General features: G+C 37.4%; 1 protein-coding gene across 1 annotated transcript in view; it reads right to left on the bottom strand.

The window, feature by feature from the left end:
• Nucleotides 1-24560, bottom strand: part of Ascc3 (activating signal cointegrator 1 complex subunit 3) — a 323710-nt gene that overhangs the window by 23779 nt on the left and 275371 nt on the right. Inside the window, exon 37 of the mRNA XM_006983742.4 lies at nucleotides 8119-8343. Coding sequence (XP_006983804.1) covers nucleotides 8119-8343 — 225 coding nt within the window. The remainder of the gene's footprint in view (nucleotides 1-8118; nucleotides 8344-24560) is intronic.

Raw genomic sequence — 24560 nt, forward strand, 5'->3', positions numbered from 1 at the left:
CAGCTATTAGAAGTTCACAGTGTAACTGAGCTATGAAACCCTCCTATAGTGTGAGTATTCCCTGACACAGACCTGCAAAGCAGACATTTGTTTACATATAAGCTACTTCCCTTACTTTATCAAAATGATCTGGAGAGATCTTCTGAAACTTATTGTGCTACCTACTTAAAGAAAAATCTCATTTTGTCTAATTAGAAGCATTTAACATTTGAAAGGATTTAACTAAGAATACAGCAGATTCACCTAACATTTGTAATATCAAAACATTCTTGCAAGTATTGGATTAAGGATTACACCAAGTACTTCCTATTTAATCTTGGTAATACCTGGGCTACTTTCACTGCTAATTGTACTTCACTCTAAAAGACTAAACCCCACTCATTCAGACGATTGTGACATTTTTCAATATACTCCCACTCACCAAGCCCATGCTAGTGAACACGAGATAAACACACTCACTTTCCTCTATGGTATTTGATTCTTTGGGAATCAAATATTTTTACATGTAACCTCTACAACATGAATGAATCATTTACTAATGAAATCTAGACCAGCACATTTACAGTTATACTATCTTTCATTCAAAATTATTCTTTTTTCCTAGGTTTCCCTTTTATGGCACAGAATGTAACTCAGATATTTTATTCCCCCCTCTTCACATACTCTAACATATGGACATATACTTGCAGAAACATATGTATTGTTTATTCATTAGCATATTGAACAACAGTAAAGCTGGGGATACAGCACAGTGGGTAGTGCACTGGCCATAACATACCAGAGGCTCTAAGTTTGATCCACTGCAACCTCTAACAATGGATTAGTGGAGGTATGTAAGCCTGTAATGTAATCTTTGCCACTTCAATGGTGAAAGCTAGAGAATCAGGACCTTAGGCTCATGTCTGGACTAAGTCAGAGACCCACTTCATTAGGCTAGGTTAGACCCTGTATCAGATCAAGAAAAGAAAACAAAAAGGAAAAAAAATAGATTGAAGATGAAATGTTGTGCTTTCAGAATTAACGTGAGTTATAGAAAATACAGAGTCATTGATACGTGGTAAACATTTATCTTATCAGAAGTTGTTATAAAAAAGTCATTATTATTTTGATCTTTAGGCTAAACAACCCAACTGTGTCAATGAACTTTTAAAGATTTGTTTTTGCAAATTCAAGAACTTATCTAAATAAAGAAAGGTATGTCATTCTAATACAACTACATGTTCTCTTCCTCTATTTATGCAGTTGGGTAAAATAATTTGTATTTTTTTTTTTAAATCTGAAAACAGATCTACCATAAGATCCAGGTATACCAGTCTTGGGCACAGACCTAAAGGACTCTATGTTCTACTACAGAGACACTTGCTCATCCATTTAATGCTGCTCTATTCATAATATCCTGAAATAGAAACAGTCTAGATGGCTATAAACTGATGAATGGAGAAAGAAAACGTGGTACATTTACACAATGGAATGTTATTCAGCTATTAAGAGTGAAATTATGATATGCAGGTAAATGGATGAAGGTTGAAACAATCATCCTAAGTGAAGTAACCCAAACCTACAAAGAACTAGAATGTAGCTAGTAAAGGGCAAAAAAGGAGATCTTCCAAAGAAGAGAAAATAAACTATAGCATTATAAAGGGATAAAGGAGAAATTAGAAGAGGAGGATTAACTGGAGAGGGTAATGGGAGGGCAGAGTAGAGGGAATATCAGAAAGGACAACTAAGCTAAAGGTCTTTGAAAAGCCATATGTAAATCTACAGTTGTAGAATATTCCTAAAATATATACATATATAAATGATATTTAAACAGATTTAAAAAATAATGGGAAACAGTGCTACAACCAGACACCATATATTTAAAAAAAAATCCTAATAATAGGCATGGGTTGCTTTTTTTTTCAATCACTGGCCAAAGCACAGACACCCAATGAAACATTACAGGCTATTGACAATGTTATTGCAATGTTATTGGTTACCTTCCACAATCTGATAGTAAACACTGTTGAAGACATCACTTACTGAGTCACCAGAGTTTGAGAGATTGAGCTGGTGCCCAAATAGAAGCTTCACCCCTACTAACATTCATGGTGCTGGAAGGCGATATACATATTATTAGAAGAGAAACATAATCATTGATCTCGTTCAGCTAAGAACCCTGTAAGCTACAACAGTGACCTGCCTGCAAGAGATGCCCAGTAGGACAGCAGTGGCACAACTCCTAGTGACATATTGCTATACACACAGAGAACACCACTGAATCCTTATCACAGCAGCTTTTTGCAGCAGACGGCAATTGGACAACACACACAGAGTAAAAGACACCATGACAGCACACAAGAGAACTATAGAAAGAAAAGAAAAAAAGAAAAGAATTGATAAGTTCAAACTAGAGAAAATTCCAGCATGAAGAAGGGGAAATATGCAGAGTCTCCATCTCTATTCAAAAAACTACTGACAACTGATAGCTGCGAGGAGGGGTAAAATCAGTTTTCTTCAATGGTGTCTGTGACTGAGTACATTAGCTACAACACAGAGCAGGAATCATGCCCAAGAACCTTTTCTCAGTGTTGTGGTGATATTTTGTTTGTGCTCTAACAAATAAAGCTTGCCTGGAGATCAGAATGCTAGCTACTAGAGGCCAGGCAGTGGTGGCATACACATGCCTTTGATTTCAGTACTTGGGAGAGACACACACCTTTAATCCCAGCATTTGAGAGGAGGAAACAGGAAGTGATATGGCTGGGTGGGGGAAGAGAGAAAGTAATAAGGCAGGATAGAGACAGGAGCTTGGCCCTTCTAGTCTGAGGATTTGATAAAGGTAAGAAGTGGTTGTGGCTTGTTCCTTTGTTTCTCTGATCTTTCAGCATTTATCCCTCTATCTGACTCTGGGCTTTTATTATTAAGACCAATCAGAATACATGCTACACAGCATCATTTATTATATTTTATAGTTAGCATGATAAAGAACAGGGTTTCAAAGGTGAAGCCAGGGCCAACTGATTCCATAATAACACAATTAACAAATTAGAATCTTGTAAGCTATTTTTTTTTTTTTGAGACAGGGTTTCTCTGTGTAGCTTTGTGCCTTTCCTGGATCTCGCTCTGTAGACCAGGCTGGCCTTGAACTCACAAAGATCCGCCTGCCTCTGCCTCCCGAGTGCTGGGATTAAAGGTGTGCACTACCACCTCCTGGCAAAGCTATTTTTAAGAACTAGAGTATAGAGTAATTTTTACTTTTGTTATAATTGATGTAAATGGAAATGTCAATAATAGTAAAATATTAAAAGGAAAAAAAACTATGACAAAAAACCAGCCGAATAAAAAACAAATTTGCATACATACAAAATAACTTTGATGTGTAATTTGTAATTGAATATGATTAAAAAAACAAGGCTGCATTATATTTTCTGGCTTGAATCCAGGAGAATTTCTGTCATTGTAACTCTATTTTCTTTGGTGAAAAACTTCCCCAAACACTGTTAATCCAGCTACAGTTTTCATAATCTAAATGGCTCAAATAAAAGATATGCTTCTATGAAACAAAAGGCACAAAAATCCCTTTAGTAGTAAATTACTATGATGATGGAGAGATATTAGATTGAGAAGACGAAGGTACACCTACGTCCTTGAGCTACTTTGATAGACACCAGAAGTTAAGCCCCTTGCTCTTCTTGGCAGCAGAGGAGCAGAGGAAATTTACAGGTAAAGCTCCTGGTACTGAGTCCAAACCATAGCCTGCATAAGCATATTCAGGTGCCATGTGAGCAGCAATATAATTTCAAACAGCTAGAAGGGCTACAGCTTGGAAAATGGCTTGAACTCAATGCTTTCTAAGAGTCAGAGTAGCCATTCTATATCAAATGGGAAAAGAGTGAAAAATCAGAACTGCTGATCAATCACAGGGACATTAGCAACCTGACTTGTTCTCCACATTTTTAATACCTAATACTCCTTCCCTTTCCTGGTTTACTTTTATCACAGTATTGCAAACCAATTGCAGGAATAAAAAGATTCAGGCTAAGAAGCTTCCAGGTGGGTTCTAGAAGGCCAAGTTAAGCATTTAAGACCATTAAATATTCTAAGGAATTTGAAATGAAGAAATATGATTCAGGTACTATAAATTATGCTTGTGAACAATATCAAATGTTATAAATTATTAAATCAAAAAGGTCATAAAACAAGATGATAAAAATTAATAAAAGAAAAAAAAAACCTAGGCAGGCATGTATCTGTAAGTATACAAAGCAAAGACCTCCTGAGACAAACTGAGTTGCACATAGCTCTCAATGAGGCTGAAAGCATGGATTTTGCAAGAATAAGGGTTAGCAATTCTTTAACTACATCAGGAGCATTTGGAAACAGAGAAGCCAAGCTAATACATTTTTATTAATGATCAACAGATATTTCTTAAATGATAAAGGAGCTATACATTTAAAAAGGAGAAAAACTACAATTAATTTTTGGTTTAAGGTTGAAAGTGTGGGTATCTGATGATAAATATCGATGTTTTTCAGATACACAGAAGGACAAAAGGTCATAGATATGTATGTGGACATCATTAGAATTCTCGTTTTGTCTATATAAAGAGCCTAGAAGCAGACACTCAACAAAGTGATAAGGAAGTGCTACAAGCACCCAGATTTCAGACTAAAGCACAAGAAACCACAGCAGAATAATGTGAAAGATTCAGACAGAATTCAGCCTGAATGGTTTTCACCAAACTGGGACAATTTGAAAGCAAATAATGATAGCAAACATGTTATTCAAAAGAATAATACAAGCAATTTGAGAGTATATTTGCTTAAATGCAGAAAAATTAATGTGGAATCTTCCAGAGTAGAGTATTCTTCCTTATCATACTTTTCTAGGAATAATGGAATTAGAAAACCACAAGAGTATTAACTGTATTAGGTATGTATCTGAAATGGATGTTGACAAAAATATAGGAAAGGTAATGAGAAGCAGGATACTCATATAACCTAAGCACAATTCCCTCTAAGATATTTATTAGAGAAAAACACAGTTTCAGAGTATAGAGGGTAGTGGACACTATTTCAAGTGGTAAAAGTTACTATCATCGGCAATGGTTGCATTCCTGTCATGAACCTCCTGAAAGTGATACATCAACAGGCAAAATATCTCTGTTGTGGTATTCTTGCCAAAATTTGGAACATGAATGCAATCACAAGGAAACACTCACTCGGCAAGCTCAAATTGCGGGGCACTACAAAATCATGGCTAAGAACGCCAAGGACACTAAGGAGATGTAACAAATGAAATGTGGGATCCTACTCTGAAACAGATTCCTTTTGCTGAGTATGGAAAAGGAAAGTTTTACTGAGTTGGTTATGGAAGATAAATTTTGTGCATGATATTAGGTGACAACTATAGTGTTAACCAATTTATTTGCAAGAATAAAAATGTACTTCATTCTGTACCTTTCCTGCAAGCCTTCCTAACCCTAGTGTTCATTAAGTGTCTTTGTGGAAAGGATGAAAAAAAGCCATAGCAAACACAAATGAGTATCCAAGGCCACAGCTGAAAACCCAGAACTTTAACCCTGTAAAGCATGACTAATGAGGAATGACAAATCATCTTTCTACAGAGATAGATCATGTGTTAGCCACAAAAGTGTGATGTGTTAAAGTCTTATTTCCCTCTGAATTTCTGATACCCCATGCTTACTTTATTTTAAATGGTAACACTTTTGAACAATAAAATGTATTGGTTGTGGTGTCACATGCTTTTTATCCCAGGAGACAGGCAGAGACAGAATCATAAGCAGAGAGGTAGAGAGGCAGAGGAAGGTGTGTCTTTGTGATTTTAAGGCCAGCCTGGTCTACATAGTGAGCTACAGGATGCCCAGGGTTACATCAAGAGACAATTACAACAACAAACCCCCCCCCAAAACAAACAAAGAATAATAAAAATGTCACAGTTTCTTTATAAAACACTCAAGCATTTTAGAAAAGCAGAAAGCAGAAAACAAAAACCATACTAAACCTGTCACCCAGATATGGGTGCTGTAAAATCTCTCAGTGGAGCCATCTTAGATCTTTTCCTAGGTGCAGGTACTTTTCGTGTGTGTGTGTGTGTGTGTGTGTGTGTGTGTGTGTGTGTGTGTGTGTGTGTGTGTGTGTGTGTGTGTATAATTTATCAATAGAACTATTACAAATTATAATTAGAGGTCCTAGGCTATTTTTTAACCTTTCCCAATTTAAAGAGTGTCCTTGTACTTGTACTGATAGACTTAATGTACCTTTACAAACACTTTTAAAAATTATATATTGTATGACAGGAATATTTAAAAATGTAAAATTCAGAAAGTCAAGATCTCTCATAATTCAACCTTGTCATTGTACATCTTTCATCAAAACGTGCTTCCCTGTGGGCAGGTTCTTTCTTGCATCTGTGCTGGAGAAACCCTGAATCATCTTTAGTTTCTCCTGCCTGCTAAAAATTCCTGTTCATTCAGCCAGCTCTTAAAAAAGCTATTCAAGGACCTTTTTGGATCCAACCAGTTCTCATCTACCACACCTATACTATTCAACATTCCTTGACTCACTCTAGAACACTCAAGGTATTGAAACCTCACTGATAGGGTTTTATGCTCTACTTTAATGCTCATGTTGATGTGAAAAAGCGGTTACAGTGCTCTTCTTTTAAATTGTATCACAACAAGGGTAGATTTTCTTTATATATTTCAATAAAACAACATTGCAACAAATACTTGATATTGATTGCAAAAGGAGATAAATGGGTCTAGGTGACATTTATTACATTGGGTATCAAAACATTCTGCAAAATATAAAACGTTTTCACTATTCTTTTGTGGGTTAGAAAGTAATTATTTTTTTATAAAAATTATATTAACATGAGAGTACTACTGTTATCTTCAAATGAAGTACTGAATATTTGAGAATAATGATAGGTATTACTAATATCACTAATGAACCAGTGCTCCAACGCTTTCCCTCTTCAGAGTGAAATCTAAAATCCACACTAAGCTTTAGCTCCTCCCTGAATAGGCTGATCCTATGTTCTCCACAATCTCCACTTCTCCTCTTTTTGTGCTATTTCTATCCAACTCTTTTCAATGTTTTTCAGTAGCCATTTTGATTTTCCAATTAGACCAGGTGGCTTCTTACAGAACAGTTTCAGTAATTGCTTCTTGTAAGACAAATTGCTAAATGGTCTTATTAATAAAAAACCCAGAGCCAGATATTGGGGTGAAAACTGAGAGATCAGAGAAGCAGAAAGAAGCCAGCCTTGTTCTTACCACTAGGAAATCCTCAGCCAAAGAGAGAGCTACTTCCTGTATACTCATGCCTACATCCTTTCTGTGCCCTGGCATCTCACTTCCTCTCTCCGCCCAGCTACATCACTTCCTGTCTGTTTGTACAGACATTCAGACCTCTATGGTTAACTAGTGCTGAGAATTAAAGGCATGTCCCACCATGCCTGGCTCTGTTCCCAGTGTGGCCTTGAACTCATGGAGATCCGGATGACTCTCTGCCTCCTGAATGCTAGGATTAAAAGCATGTGCTATCATTGCCTGACTTCTGTATTTAGTATAGTGGCTGGCTTTTCCCTCTGATCTCCTGATAAGCTTTATTGGGGTGTACAAATAAAATATCACCACAGCTTCTGTGTGGAGAATGTACCCCACCCAAGGCTCTAGATTTCACCTTCCTCCCTCAATTTTAGAGTTTCACTAGGTAGCCAGGGTAGACTCCACTTTGTATATAGCTTAGGTTGGCTGCTATCTCAAGATTCTCCCATCTTTGCTACCGAAGTGCTGGGATTATAGGTGAGTGCCATAACACTTGCCTTGACTTACATTTTTTTACTTTCAGCCTTTGCCATCTTGAGTCATAAAAGTATGGATTCTTCTGTCTTATTACTATATGCTCAATGCATGTAATGCTCCTGGCACACACTTCTCTTTTAATACATTCTGGTTAAAAGTGACTGAAACTGACTTTAATATGTTTTTATTTGTTGTCCCTTAGAAAAGTACTAATTTGATTCACCAGGTGTTTCTCAACAACGGTAGAATAACAAAGTATTAAATGTAATAAAATTAAAATATGGATACCAGAAAGTCTGTCATACCTGACATACTCTGAGAGCTTGGTCTAAGACCGTTTTGGTATCAGTGTCATAATCAGGGCAGGGCAGCATAGCTCGGCTGAGATGTGCCTGAAGCAAGAGATGCGCTTTGGTGTGAGGACTGTCAAATGAATGAGGATTTAATTCAATGGGAAGACATTTGGCCAATTCGCTGTTTGTATGGTCCTCATTGTGTCTTACTGGCAAGTCTGTGTATTCTTCTGCATCCTGTAAAACAAGACAAATTTCAACTTAATAATCAAAAACATAAAAATTAATGTATTTCTCATTGATATTATTTTGTGGTCTGAGAATTGAACATGCCAGACAAGCACTGTACCTCTCCATCCACATCCCTAGCTGTGATTAATACACTTTACTTGCTGATGTTTAAAACATGATTTATAAAAACCACAAATAACCATATCCCTTCAAATCTTGTTTTATTTAATATTATCATTAATACAAAACTAAAGATAATGTACAATAAATTTGAAATCCATGAATACTCACGTTTTTTTATAAGCAAAAAAGTTAATAGAGGACCGACTAGTTGTTACATGTTACTATGACAGTGGGGCCACACCAGGTAACAACCCGAACCTGTGTTCCCACTAGGGAACACCGACAATCAATTACATAAAGTGCAATGAATGCTATGATCTGCTAAGAACAGAGTACTACAGAGTCTTTTAATTTGGAGGACCTCCTCATTCAGAAGGTTGGGAAAAGCTCTGTTAATAACAGTGAGGCTCTTGATCTTCAAAGAGTGGGACAAACAAAGCAGTGCTAGAAAAGGGTCAGGAACAGGACTAGTGAGGGAGCAAAGGGCAGAGAACAGGATCGTCAATAAAAACTCATCATCAGACTGCTGTGTACTAAATGCTAATCTACTGGCAATATTTTTTTAGAAGCTACTATAGGTATTTATGACTGACACAATAGAGACCAAAGCCATTATAAATGGAAGTAGCCTGTTCTATTAACAGCAGATTTATCTTTCTTGGAATATTTTTGTGAAAGAAAAATCTTATTTTTCCAAATATGTAGTTGAGATTCAGTCTATTGCTGTTGATATGAAAGTTCAATACCATCTGTGGCATTGGGGATGAATAATGTTGCAAACGGTTTGATATCATTTGGTTAACAGGGAAAGGAAGAAGCATATGAAGCAGTGACTCTCAAGGTACTGACCATGGAACACTTGATACTTAGGAAACAAACTAGGTGAGCCTTACTGCTGCCTTGCTTACAGTATGGAGCCTATCCAGGATGTAGTCCAGAAAGGCATAATCCAAGTAGACCAGGAAGGCTCCCTGAACTGAAATGGAAGTTGTAAATCCACAGACATGAAGGTAGCTAAAGGTTATAGTTCAGTACTAGAGAAAATAGTTACACATCAAGGTGGGGGAGTGGAGAACATGTGCACATGAGTTCTAGAAATCTGCAGGAATTCCTCTTTGAGTCTTCATCAGAATACTGTCTAGGTGACCCTTTCTCAGGTTGGAGAACAGTTATGAAGTAGCAATGAAAATAATTTTATGGTTGAGGGGTCACTACAACCTGAGGAACTTTATTAAAAGGTCACAACGTTAAGAATGTTGATTAAAAACTGGTCTAGAGAATGTATATTAGAAAATTACCCAAAGTTAGGAGAAAAAAAAATCATTGAAAAAACAGTAAGACTTTACAAGGATCGATTTCTCACATTGAAACAGTGCCTTGCCTAATTTTTATTCCTATTCCACAGAGCAGAAAAATTCACAGTCCATAGGCTACAGGATGGTCTTATTAACTGTACAGTGAGTACTACTCTGGATCTGTCTAAAAAAATCATAAATCATAAAAGCAAGATATAAAGAGATCACATACTTCCAAGTAAATTAACTAAATTCCAGAACAAAGCTCAGAAAGATTTATAGGCTTACAAAAATTCTTGTAGGTGAAATTAATGATTACCAGGTAAGCAAAATAAAGCAGGAAAACAGTGTAACAGGGAGAATAACCATCTATGGAAACTGATAAGGAATTTACAGACTGTAGAACAAAGATACTGAACTGAACAATGATTATTCCAAACAAAAACTATGTATGCAATGAAATTTCTAACATATAACAAAGTAAACTAGATGATTAAAAAGCATTTTTTTTTCTAGTAGGAAAAAATGGAAAGATAAGGTTCTTTAATTACTAATAAAGTAATACAGTATCATTTGAAGATAGGGATGTTCAGCTAAAAATGTATTATAAATCCTAACCATTACAACTAAAGCAGGAAATAATCTAAGAAACATGGCCTGTTCCCCTCCCCCAAAACTACGAAAACAAAACGCAAAAACAAAAATATTAAAGAATAAAAAAGGTGTATAAAGTATGTTTTTATACAAGAAGACAAACATGTTAGATTAAACATTTAAATCTAAGGCATATCAACAATCATGTTAAGTATAAATGGGTTAAATAACCATAATCAAAGTCAAAGATTACCTGAACAATAATGCATGACTCAGCTACATGTGGCCTATATGCAACATAAATAAATAAATAATACTGAAAGTAAAAGGAGAGAATAAAAAAGATATGCCATGGTAATATCAGTTGTAACAGGACAGTGGCTATGTTAATTTCAGATACAGTGGATTTTAGATGAAGACAATGCATAAAGAAGGCCAATAGTTCTTTGATGGTCTGGGAGAATTTTGTGCTGAATCCATCTGGTCTGGAGTTTTTTCAGTTGGGAGATTTTTCATTACCACTGCACTATGGCTATGGATCTGTTTAAACTGTTTATTTCATCTTGATTTCACTTTGATGAGTCAAATATAACATGAAATCCATCCATTTCTTTTAGGTTTTCCAGTTTGGAGGAATACAAATTTTTAAAGTATGTCCTTACGGTTCTCTAGATTTCTTCAGTGTCTGTTGTGATGGCTCCCTTTTCATCTCTGACTTTTATTAATTTGGATCCCCTTTCTTTTAGTGAATTTGGTTAGAGGTTTGTCAGTCTTGTTAAAATTTTTTTTTCAAAGAACCAACTCTTCATTTCATTGATTATTTGTATTGTTTTTGGTGTTGGTTTCACTTCATTGATTTCAGCCCTGAGTTTGATTATTTATTCCCATCTACTCTTTGGGGTATTATTTCTTCTTGTTTTTCTAGAGATTTCAGGTGTATCAGTAAATCATTAACATGAGATCTTTTTTCACGTGAATCTCCTCTTAGAACAGCCTTTACTGTGCCCTATAGGTTTGGGTATGTTATATTTTCATTTTCAATGAATTCTAAAACAAAACAAACTTAATTTTCTTTCTTGATTTCTGTCTTGGTCCAATTTTCATTCAGTAGTAAGTTGTTTAGCTTCCATGAGATTGTTTCCTTTCTGCCATTTTACTGTTGTGGATATTCACCTTAGTCCATGGTGGTCAAACAGGATGAAGGATGTTCTTTCAATTTTCCTGTATCTGGTAAGAGTTGCTTTGTATCCTAATATCAGATCTATTTTGGAGAAAGCTTCATGAGCTACAGAGAAGAAAGTGTACTTTTTAGCATTTGAGTGGAATATCCTGTAGATGCTTGTTAGGTCCATTTGATTTATGATGTTATTTAACTCAAGAATTTCTCTGGTTAGTAAATTTTCTCTGGATGACTTTTCTATTAGTGAGAGTGAGGTATTGAAGTCATTTACTATCACTGGGTAAAGGTCAGTATGTGATTTTAGATGTAATAGTGATCTTTTATGAAGCTGGATGACCTTGTATTTGGTGCATAAGTGCTTATAATTATAATATTATATCCTCTTGGTGGATTTCCTTTAATGAGCATATTGCATCTTTTGATTCATTTTAGTTTGAAGCCTATTTTGTCAGATATTAAAATAGCTATGCTCAAATGGATGGAACTAGAAAAAATCATCCTGAGTGAGATAACCCAGACTCAGAAAAGACAAACATGGTATGCACTCACTCATAAGTGGACATTAGATGTAAAGCAAAGGATAACTAAGCTACAATCCACAGACCCAGAGAAACTAGGTAACAATAAGGACCCTAAGAGGGACAAGTGAATCGCCCTGGGAGGGGGAAATAGATGAGCTCTCCTGGATAAACTGGGAAGGGGGAGAGGGAAGGGAATGGAGGATGAGAACAGAATGGTTGAATAGGGGGAGGGACAGAGAGGGAGAGCAATGAAAGAGATATCTTGATAGAGGGAGCCACTATGGAGTTAGGAAGAAACCTGGTTCTAGAGAAATTCCCAGGAATCGACAAGAATGATCCCAGCTAAAATTCCTAGCAATAGTGAAGAGGGTGTCTGACTGGCCTTTCCCTGTAATCAGAGTGGTGACTACTCTAACTGTCATCACAGAGCCTTCATCCAGTGACTGATGGAAGCAGATGCAGAGATACACAGCTAGGCACTGGGTGGAGCCCTTGAATCCAGCTGAAGAAAGGGAGGAGGGATTGTATGAGCAGGGGTGGTTAAGACATGATGGGGAAACCCACAGAGACAGAGGAACCAAGCTAGTAGAAGCTCATGGACTCTGAACTGACAGCTAGGGAACCTGCAGGGGACCAAACTAGGCCCTCTGAATGTGGGTGACAGTTGTGTGACTTGGTCTGTCTGTGGGGCCCCTGGCAGCTAGACTAGGATTTATCACTGGTGCATGAACTGGCTTTTTGGAGCCCATTCCCTATGGTGGGATACCTTGCTCAGCCTTGATGCAGGGGGGCAGGGCTTGGGCCTGCCTCAACTTGTGTCAAGACTTTGTTGACTCCCCATGGGAGGCCTTACCCTTTCTGAGGAGTGGATGGGGGGGGGGGTTGTGCATAGATGTAATTCTAAATGGTCTTATTAAATAAGAAATATAGAGCCAAATAAAGAGTTAAAAGCCCAGAGATCAGAGCAGTAGCCAAGAGCTAAGACCATCTTATCTTACCACTCGCTGCCATCCCTCCCCTGAGAGAGAGATCGTTTTCCTGTGTTCTGTCTTTTTATTGCCTTTCTGTTCTGCCTTCTCATTGGCTCTAAACCCAACCACATGACTTTCTTGTCACAGACCTCCAGGATTGTTGGTACTAGGATTAAAGGCATGTGTCACCATGCTGGCTGTGTCCTTGAACACAGAGACTCTGTCTGCCATGTGATCAGATTAAGGGAGTGTGCTACCACTGCCAGACTTCTGCTAAATGGCTTGCTATTAGCTCGGATCCCCAGGCAACTTTATTTATTAACATATAAATAAAATCACATTTCAGCACAAATAAAATATCACCATAGGGGTGGAGTAGGGAAGAGGTGGGAGGGAGAGGGTGAGGAAGGGAAACTGCAGTTGGTATGTAAAATGAAAAAAATTTTAAAAAAAAGCTATGCCTGCTTGCTTTTTGGTTCCATTTGCTTGGAATATCTTTTTCTAATCCTTTTATTCTAAGGAATTACCTATCATTTCCTGGGGGCAGCAGAAGGGTGGATTCTGTTTTCCAATCCAATCTATGTCTTTAGTCTGTGTCTTTTTCATAGGGAATTGAGAATATATAGTAATAACAATTATCAATTAAATAATAAACCGTTATTATTAAGAATAGTTATTAATAATATCATTCAACGTTGAGCAGTATTTTTTAATTCCTGTTATTTTTGTTGTTGTGGTGTCACCTCCTCTTGATTAACTGCTCTGGAAATATTCATTCCTCGTGTCCTCTAGGATGTAGCTAACCTCTTTAGACTTAAGTTTTCCTTCTTGTGCCTTCTGTAGAGCTTAACTGGTAGATAGAAATTGCTTAAATTTGTTTTATCATGAAATAGTTTTCTTTCCCCTTCAATTCATAGCTTTGTTAGGTATAGTAGTCTGTGTTGTGGTCTCTCAGAGTTTGCAGAACATCTGCCCAGGCCCTTCTGGCTTTCAAAATCTCCACTGAAAAGTCAGGCCTTTTCTCTTGAAGCTCAAATATCCTTTCTTTGTTCTTTACATTTCATGTTGTGATTATTATGTGTCATGTGAGCTTCTTTGCTGGCCCTGTCCATTTGTGTTCTGTACTCTTCTGTGCCTTGAGAGACATCTCTTTAGATTAGGGAAATTTTCATATATGATTCTGCTAAAACTATTTTCTATGTCTTTGACCTGGGCTGCTGCTTCTTCTTTTCTATCTATAATTTGTAGCTTTTGTCTAGTCATCGTGTCCCAGTCTGTTTTTTAGCTTTAACATTTTCTTTGGCTGAGCTATCCATTTCTTTTACCTTTTCTTCAAGAACTGAAATTCTCTCTTCGCTGTCTTTTAATCTGTTTGGTGAGACTTACTTCAGATTTTTAACTTGCTGAGTTTTTCATTTCCAGTTTTATTTCAGCTTGGCTTTTTTTTTTTTTTTTAAAGTTTGGCTTTTCTTTAGGTATTCTATTTCTTTGTTAAATTTTACTTTGTTATCTTGAATTGTCATTATTTCATTTAACTGTGTTTTGATTGCCTTCACTGAGGTATTTATTAATATCCTCTTTAAGGCTCATGAACATATTTATAACAGCTAAATTGCTTCTCTCGGGGAATGTTACAATAGGAGTGCTGGTGTCTGAAGGAGGCATATTATCCTGGTTCATGTTTCTGTTTTTGCAATGGGATCTAGGCATCTGGAGTTACAGTACTTGTGGTGTTTCTTCTTGTGGTCTTGCCTTAGTTGGGTAATCATTTTGTATTTTGGTTGCAGTTACCCCAATTTGACAGGTTGTGGAGCAGAATGATGGTTGGTTTTCAGTATTGGAGCCACTCTGCGTTTTACAGTTCAGATTCCTTGGATTCTGTGGTCAGTGCAATTGGTGGGGTGGGTCATAGGCTAGCAGGAGGGTGAAGAGATTGACTCTAGAGGTTTCTTAAGTAGGACTTGGGGTCCTATGGGTCTGGCCACAGATGGTGGCAAGAGAAATTGAAGGAATATTTCTATTTTTTTTTACAAAGTCCCTATTAGCCTGATATGAAAACAAAGACTTAACAAATAGAGAATAATATAGACCAATATCCCTAATGTACATAGATACAAAACTTCTCAATAAAGTCATTGCAAACTGAATTCAAGAACACATGTAAAAGATTATCTACCATGGTTAAGCTGGCTTCACTGCAGAGATGCAGAGATGGTTTAACATATATAAACCAATAAACATAATCCCCATATAAACAGACTAAAAGACAAAAACAATGTGCTCATTTCAACAGATGCAGAAAAGGCCTTTGACAAAACTCAACACCCCTTCATAATGAAAGTACCAGGGAGACTAGGTATACAAGGGACATATCTTAATATAATAAAGGCAATTTACAGCAAGACCACAGCCAACATCACTTTAATAAAGAGAAACCCAACACATTTCCACTAACACTAGGAACAAGGATGTCCATCCTGTCCTCTATTCACTATAGTACTCAGAGTCTTAGCTGGATGCTGTGGGATGTTCTGTATGCTCTGAATGTGTTGCTCTGATTGGTTAATAAATAAAGTGCTGATTGGCCAGTAGCCAGGCAGGAAGTATAGGTGGGACAAAGAGAGAGAAGGCTGGGATGTGCTAGGCTGAGTCAGGAGAAGCTTGTCAGCTGCCGCCATGAGAAGCAGATGTTAAGATACCGGTAAGCCACAAGCCACATGGCAACTTATAGATTAATAGAAATGGATTAATTTAAGATATAAGAACTAGATAGCAAGAAGCCTGCCATGGCCATACAGTTTATAAGTAATATAAGTCTCTGTGTGTTTACTTGGCTGCAGGACTGGCGGGTGAGAGAGATTTGTCCTGATTATGGGCCAGGCAGGACCAGGAAAACTTCAGCTACAGCTGGAGCAGTGGGACAACTGAAGGAGATCAAGGTGATACAAGTATGAAAGGAAGAAGTGAAAGAATCCTTATTTGCAGATGACATTATATATATAAAAGACCCTAAAGACTCCCTCAGGAAATTTCTAGAGCTGATAAATACTGTCAGCAAAGTACCAGAATACAAAACTAACATACAAAATTAAGTAGCTACAGCTTTCAGGCACCATGAGCTAGAAAATAATTTAAATTCTTAACTAATCCAAACAGTAACGTAACCAAATAATAACTTATGCAGGGCTGACATACATGAGATACCAGGAGAGCCTAAAGATCAACAGTGAAAAGGGCCACTGAATTCTGCTCCCTCTCCTAGGACAAAGTTTCGGCAGGCCATCACAAACTAAACTCATCCTGAAGGAGTGGCTCTTTAAAGAGCAGGATCCAAGGTGGAGGAACTACTATGTCTGGAGGAGACTTGGAGCCAGGCCACTACTATGTGGGTATTGTTGTTGGAATGTGTAGTGTCCATGCAGTTCTGGTGGGTGAGACTGGGGTCCTTTTGGCTTTTACAGAGCAGCCAATTAAGAAGTGGGAGCCCTTGATGAATCACCAGGAGTAGTCCTCTTAGGACACCTGGGCTTCATGTTCCTTGTCACAAAGAAAGTTGCTCAAGTGACTGATGTAAGCTGAATTGGAGGACTTGACTTGGATAAGTAGTTTTGTTCTTCACTAGTAAACCATGAAGTGGATTCCCATCAAAACATTGTCATGTGGTTGGACCATCAAGTAGTCAACCACAGGACCACAGGGTCCACAGGATTAAGAGACATGTTGTCCTGCAGTATTGGGTGATATGATGGAGATCCAGGAGAATTTGAGACATGCTGGAATTAAGTGGGAGATTTCTTTTTCTCTAAGACTTATCATAGGAAGGGAATAAGAGTTATAGCATGGACACTCTGCTTGTTGGTACAAAAATGGGTATACTCTGGAGAGAAAGACTGGGATTGCAGCTTCTGGAAGATGACTGGTTTGGAAGACCTCATTGGTATAAATTACAGCAAAATAAAAACCAAGTGCTGCCTCCTGGAGGGGCTCTCTGAAGTAGGCTCATTCTAGAGGCAGCCCAAAAGCTCTGGGATTGCAGCAGCAGCCTCCGTCACTGACACCCATGCAGTAGGAGTAGGTAATCTCTTTTTTACTGCCCATCACCAGGTCTGTGGGTTCTTGGGGTAAACAGAACACTGCTAAGAACCTAGGACACTTTTTTGTTTGTACAGCAAAGGTTAAGGGATGATGGGTAAAGGTGTAATAATGAAAGGCTTTATACAGTTAGGCATCTGGATAGAATCAGAAACTTTTCATTAAACATATCATAATATATACATTAATCTATAATCTTACAATCCCCCCCCTCCCCGTTCCGCAATGATCCCTGAGTCTTAAGTGTAAGAGCGTGTTGTAGTTTAGCAGATGGGACTGGGCTCCATAAATCTGCATTTCAATTAGAACAAGAAGTTAGCTGTGAGGTTATGTTTCCTAGGAATGTCAGAAGCTACAACCATAAAGTGTCAGCAACACGACTGCCTAAATATTACCTGAACGAGTACAACGCCAAGAGACACACTAATGTAGACAGGGAAAAGCTTATCAGGCCTTACTTATACACAAAAAACTACAAGTAACTAATGAATGTTGAGAGAAGAAAAAATTATCTTCCCTAAGGAAGAGCACACCAACTGGTCCTAATACCAAATGGTCAGCCCTAAAAACATATACATACAAGTAACATTTACAGACTGAGCAGGTTGTGTTTATACATTTAGGAATAGGAATGCACACACATACACATGTATATGTAGCAACAGTTCATGAAAAAACAGGCTATAACGTGGACAAAATCTAACACCTCTTCATGATAAAAGTTCTGGAGAGATTAGGGATATATGGGAAAGAATTCAACATAATAAAGGCAGTTACAGCAAGCTCATAGTCAACATTCACTTAAATGGAGAGAAACTCAAAGCAATTCTAATAATTAGGAAGAATACAAAGTTGTTTATCCTCTCCATACCTACTCAGTATAGCTCCTGAAGTCTTAGCTAGAGCAATAAGACAACTGAAAGAGACCAATGGGATACAAATTGGAAAGAAAATCAAAGTATATTTACTTGTAGATGATATGACACTACACATAATTGACCCCCGAACTTCTACTCTGGCAAAGTAGCTGGATATAAAATTAACTTCCAACAATCAGTAGCCCTCCCATATACAAATGGCACATGAACTGAGAAAGAAATCAGGGAAATAACATCTTTCACATAGCCTTTTGCAGGATATTTGAGGGATATTTGATCACACTGTGAAACTGTGAGACTGTTTTAATAAAATGAACCTTGGATCAAAGGGAGGAGCCAGCAACAAGCTGACAAGTATTAGTCAGAGAGGGCAGAGGACCCAGGAAGATGGACAGAGATGCACAGGAAGGAGTAGGGAGGGACTTAGAGTTTCGTAGGCCTTCTGGTTTAGGATGGATAGAGAGACGTTCTCTTGCTGGGTCCCCAGCCAAAAAGGAAGTTAGTTAGTAGATGCTTAGCTTCTCTGATCTAGCAGGTTTTCACCCCGACACCTGACTCCTGAGTCTTTATTGGTAAATAGAATAACTTAGATAAAAACAATAGCCTCAAATAATATAAACTATCTCGGGGAAACTCTAACAAAGCAAGTGAAAGACTTCTACAATGAAAACTTTAAGACATTGAACAAAGAAAGTAAAGAAGATATCAGAAGGTGGAAAAACTTTCCATGTTCATGGATTGGTAAAATTAATATAGTAAACATGGCCACCCTACCAAAAGCAAACAATGCAATCCCCATCAAAATTCTAAACAATTCTTTAGAGATCTTGAAAAAGAAATTATCAGCTTCATCTGGAAACACAAAAACCCAGGATAAAATAATCCTGAAAAACAAAGAAACATGCCCAAATTCAAGTTATACTACAGAGCTATAGAAATAAAAACATTATGGCACAAAAACAAATTGATCAATGAAACTGATTGAAGAGCCAGACATAAATCTATACACCTATGGACACCTGATTTCTAATAAAGAGGACAGAAATACACACTTAACAAAAAAAAAAAAAAAGACAGCATCTGCAACAAATGGTGATGGTCAAATTGGATGTCAGCTTGTAGAAGAATCCAAATAACTCCAAATCCATCAAAGATCTCAACATAAAACCAGATACACTTACATAATGGAGTATCAATCAGCCATTAAAAAATTAAATCATGAAATCCATAGATAAAAGGATGGAACCAGAGAAGAACCATCCTGAGTGAGGCATCCCAGTTCCACAAAGGCAAACATGGTATGCATTAACTTATATGTTGATATTTGCTGTTAAGTCAATGACAACCAAGCTACAATATGTAGAACCACAGAGGTCAGTTATAGTGCAAGGGACTATCAGGGACAGATAAATTTCATTAGAAAAGGGAAACAGAACAGGTACAGATAGTTGTGGATGTATAGGGAGGGGGCTGGAATGGGAGGATCAAATGAGGAGGAAGAGGATGGGAATACAGGGAGAAAAAGCTAAAATTAAGGGTTATATGTAGTATTGAAAAATATATACAGTAGAGCTTTCTGAAATATGAGAAAGGCATTCTAAATGAAATTGCTACATGAGGGAGAGAGAGCCCTACTTGGCCATTTCTTGTCACCAAATGAAACTTCCAGAACCAAAATTGGGTTACATCTAATTGCACTGTTGGCCAAAGGGGTCCCATGGGAACCCACAAACAACCAGGCTGTTGCCAGGACTATAGGTTGCTTTCTAAAAACTGATAGTGATACCCTAATTCCTGAAGACAACACTTATACAACTCTTGAACAAAGAGAAGTAGATAGAGCTGGTGCCCACATAAAGCCTTCATCCCATATATTCTAGACTGTTTGGTACAGGAAGCTAGTCTGCATGCTACCAAAAGAGAAACATCATCAAGCCAACAACAATCACTTTAATCTACAATTGTGTTCTACCTGCAAGACATTCTATTGACAATGGTGGCACAAAGCTTGTGAGAGTAACCAACTAATATCTGATTTGATTTAAGGCTCACTCCATGGGATGGAACACATGCCCAATATTGCTTTGGTGACTAAGAACCTGAGACTAGATAGCCCAGGGACCTAGGAAAAAACAAATACAATGGTTCTTAACAAAATAAATTAGCATTAACTCCTAATTAACTCTATACTCATAGATCAGTGTCTTGTTTTGCCATCATCAGAGAAGGTTCTTTGTGTAGCACATGGGAACAAATACTGTGACCCATAGTTAGACACTATGTAGAGAATGAGAGACCTTGGAACAATTAGTCCTTAACAGGATGTCTCCACAAAAGCCCCTCGCTCAGAACCTCTGGGGAAAAGTAGGTAGAAAGAGTGTAAGAGCCAAAGGAGATGGAAATCATCAGGAGAACAAGGCCCTCTAAATCAACATGAGCAACAAACTCAGAGACTGAGGCAGCATGGACAGGGCCTGCTCAGGTATACACCAGGTCCTTTGCACATATGTTATATTTTCTAGTATAGTGTTCTTTTTGGGGGATTCCTGAGTGTGTGAATGAGCGCGTCTCTGTTTCTTGTGCCTTCTCTTGGACTCTTTTCCTTGTTTTTTTGGTTCAACTTCAATTTGTTAGTTTATATATTATTCTATTCTATTCTATTCTATTCTATTCTATTCTATTCTATTCTATTCTATTCTATTCTATTCTATTCTATTCTATTCTATTCTATTCTATTCTATTCTATTCCCCTAAAAGCCTGTTTTCTAATGAGAGATAGAAAGGGAGTGGATCCTGATGGAAGGGGAAGTAGAGAAGAGGAGTAGAGGGAGGGTAAATCTTAATATCAGCATATGCTATTATGGAAAGGAAAAAATAAAGAAAAATTAAAAAAGATGCCATAAACTTGAAACAGAGCAAGAAGGAGTATATGGGAAGGTTTTAAGGGAGGAAAGGGAAGGGGGAACATGGTGTAACTATATATTATCATCCCAAAAAGGTAAAAATAAGGAATAACTTAATTAAAAAAAAAATCAAATGGCCTCTCTATCAACAAACAGCAGACATGTTGAGAATGAAACCAGGGAAGAAGTTCCTTTAACAGCAGCCTTAAAAAATCTTGGAATAACTCTAAGCAAGCAAGTGAAAGATCTGTTCAACAAAAGCTTTAAGATACTAAAGAAGAAAACTGAATAAGACCATCAGAAGACAAAGACCTCCAATCCTGATGGAGCAGTAGGATTAATATTATGAAAATGGCCATCCAACAAAAAAGCGATCCACAGAGTCAATGCAATCCCCACCAAAATCCAACACAATTTCTTCATAGAAATTAAAAAAAAATCTTAATGTTTATATGGAAAAACAAAGAAACCCATTATAGTCAAAACAATCCCGAATAATAAAAGAACGGCTTTTATATCAACATTCCAAATTTCAGGAAGGGTTACAGAGCTATAAAAATAAAAACAGTATGGCACTGACATAAAAAAAGACACATTTATCAATGGAATAAAATTGAAGACCTAGATGTCACTCCATTGATCTACCAACACTGATTTTTGAACAGCCAAATACACTCTGGAGAAGAGACAGCATCTCCTACAAATGGTGCCAGTCAAACTGGATGGCTGCATATAAAAGATGAAAATAGGTCCTTATCTATTACCCTGTACAAAACTCAACCCTAAATGGATCAAGGACCTCAACCTAAGACCAGATATCTCAAATCTGATAGAATAGAAAGCAGGGAATATGTCTGAACTCACTGGCATATGAAAGGATGTTCTGAACAGGATCACAATAGGGCAGGCACTTATACTAGCAATTAATAAATGGACTTCATGAAGCTACAAAGCTTCTTTACAACATAGGACACCATCATTGAAGAAAGTAGCAGAATGGGAAAAAATTTACCAATTATATATTAGACAGTGGGTTCATTATCTAGTATATACAAAGAACTAAACATAATGAACATCAAGAACACAAACCATTTAAAAATAGGTATAGAATTAGAGTTCTCAAAAAGATGAAAAAAAAAAACCAAACAAAATGGCTGAGAAACCTTAAAAAATACTCAACATCTTAAACCATCAGGGAAATGCAAATTAAAAGTACTTTGAGGGCTGAGCCCCTATTGCTGGAAACACTGAATGCTTAACATAGGACTTAAATGATTGGAGCTAGATCTGACCTGAATGCCTCTTTCCTGTGGTCTAGCTTCCATAGTTTCAGAAAACAGGACAAAAGTTCAAGGAGGGAAGCAATTAAACAGTCAAACACAGCTGCAACATGTATGATCTATGATACTCACCAGCACTGCAAAATATGCATAAAAGTGCAATAAGGGTCACTCACATGTTAGTGGCAACCAATGGCTGTCTAATTGGAAGTAAGCCCCACTCTACAGGAGGGAAATCACACTTGGTTCAAGAAACTGAGACAACTTCCTGGGGCTAGTGGGGTCATGGTCCTTAGAAATCAATCTACTACCACTACTTAGCTAGATCAACACAATTTGCTATTACAGTATAAATATTAACCCCAGACAAGTGTAGCTGGTATCTCTCATTAAGGAAGTCCCCCTTTTCAGCAATGAAGACCATTATAGGAAAACACTAGAAACAATGCAGAGAGCACCAGATCATGGTCAACACTGCCCCAACAGATATATACACCACAGCTTCTACACATATGGCTCAGTGAACATGCAGAAGAGGGGGGTGGAAATACTGTCAGAACCAGAATGCCAAATACTCTGCTGTGAAACAATATCTTCTAGAAATGGCTGCATAAACAAGACTGGAACAACAGCAGTATCAATGGACATATTAATGTGGAAGCAGAAAAACTCCATGTGGTCCCACTCCTAGGCAAAAAACTGCAGGCAACTAATAACTTCTGGGAGAACGATAATTAGCCTTTTCCAGGGTCAAGCCCTTTTATTGGTAGTCCAATGCAGAGTGATTAGCCTTGAAACGATATACACACAAACAACAAAAACAGACTCAGCAGGTCCTATTTATAAATATTTGAGAACATACATATATATGTATATACATAATGTTTGTAACAATGATAATCAATGAAAAAGAGGGTGTCACTTGAGAGTGGAGAAGAGTGGGAGGGGCTGGAGGGAGGAAAAGGAGGCAGAAAAAGTGATGTAATTCTACTTCAGTTAAAATATTATAGATACATGCTCATTTATGTTCAATATTGTTCTATTCATAATAGCCAGAAATTGAAAATAGTCTAAATGTCTATCACCTTAGGAACAGATAATGAAATTGTATATATTTACACAATGAGAGATTATAAAACTGTTAAGAAAAATGAAATTTTTAATAAATAGATGGATTAGAAACACTCACCCTAAGTAAGGCAACTTAGATTCAGAATGACAAACATTGCAAGTTTTGTCTTATATGTGGATGTTAGCTTTCAAGTTTCAAATATGTGTGCTTTATTGTGACTATGCACAGGCAGTTGGTAAAGGACCAGGGAGGAGCAGGGTGACCTTCAAAGAAAAGGGAGATAGAATCGAGTGTTATAAAGGAAAAAGGGGGAATGAAGAATAGAAGGATTAAATCGGGAGAGGGATGTTGGGACAGGATAAAGGGAATATTGAGAGGGACATCTAGTACCAAAGGCCTTTTGAAAAGCTACTCAGAATCCTACTACTCTAGAAATTTCTTAAAATAGATAAAAAAGATTTAAATGGAGTTACCATATAACAGGGGAGACAAGGCCCTAAGTAGGCATATATGCTAATAAATAAAATCCCCAATACTAGGAATGGGTTTCATCTTGTTGTGTTGGTGGTCAAAGGGGCCCTGTAGACCTTCCAAATACCACACGCTATTGGCAATGCTATTATTCACCCTCCATAACATGATGATAAGGTCCTATTGTAGAAGACGCCACTCACTTATGTTGTAGTACATGGAGAAATGAAGATGCAGCCCAACTAGAAGTGTCATCCCCCGCCCCCCCCCATCCCACCCCACTGACTAGCATTCATAGTGATAGAATGTACTATATGTGCTATCAGAGGAGAAAAAGTAATTAATGTCACCTAGTTATGAACTCATGACAGTAACCACCTGCAAGATATACTGGGGCAATAGCGGTACAAATGTTTATGGTGAAATCAAATACTTTCTGATTGAATTTAAGGCCCACTCTATGAGATAGAACCCATACCTCACACTGTTCATGAGGAAAAGAATATGAGACTAGATAGTTCATGAGCCCTAGGATAAAACCTACTACTATTCGACTAAATGAACATAGTAATAAAATGATTCCTAAAGACATACTGCTGTATCATTGTTCATTGCATTACCCAACCTTCATCAGAAAAGCACGTTCTTGCAGCAGATGGGAATTAACATAAAGATCCAAAACTGGATATGTGCCAAATCAGAGACCTTGGAGAACTCAAGGGTGGTGAATGATTCCCAGGAAACACCATTCTTTCAGACTCAACGGGGCTGATATACATATGAACCCAGAGAGACTGTGACAGCAGGCATAACACCTGCAAAAATCTAACAGACAAGACCCAA

The sequence above is a fragment of the Peromyscus maniculatus genome, chromosome 16 (assembly GCF_049852395.1).
Source record: "Peromyscus maniculatus bairdii isolate BWxNUB_F1_BW_parent chromosome 16, HU_Pman_BW_mat_3.1, whole genome shotgun sequence".
NCBI lineage: Eukaryota > Metazoa > Chordata > Mammalia > Rodentia > Cricetidae > Peromyscus > Peromyscus maniculatus.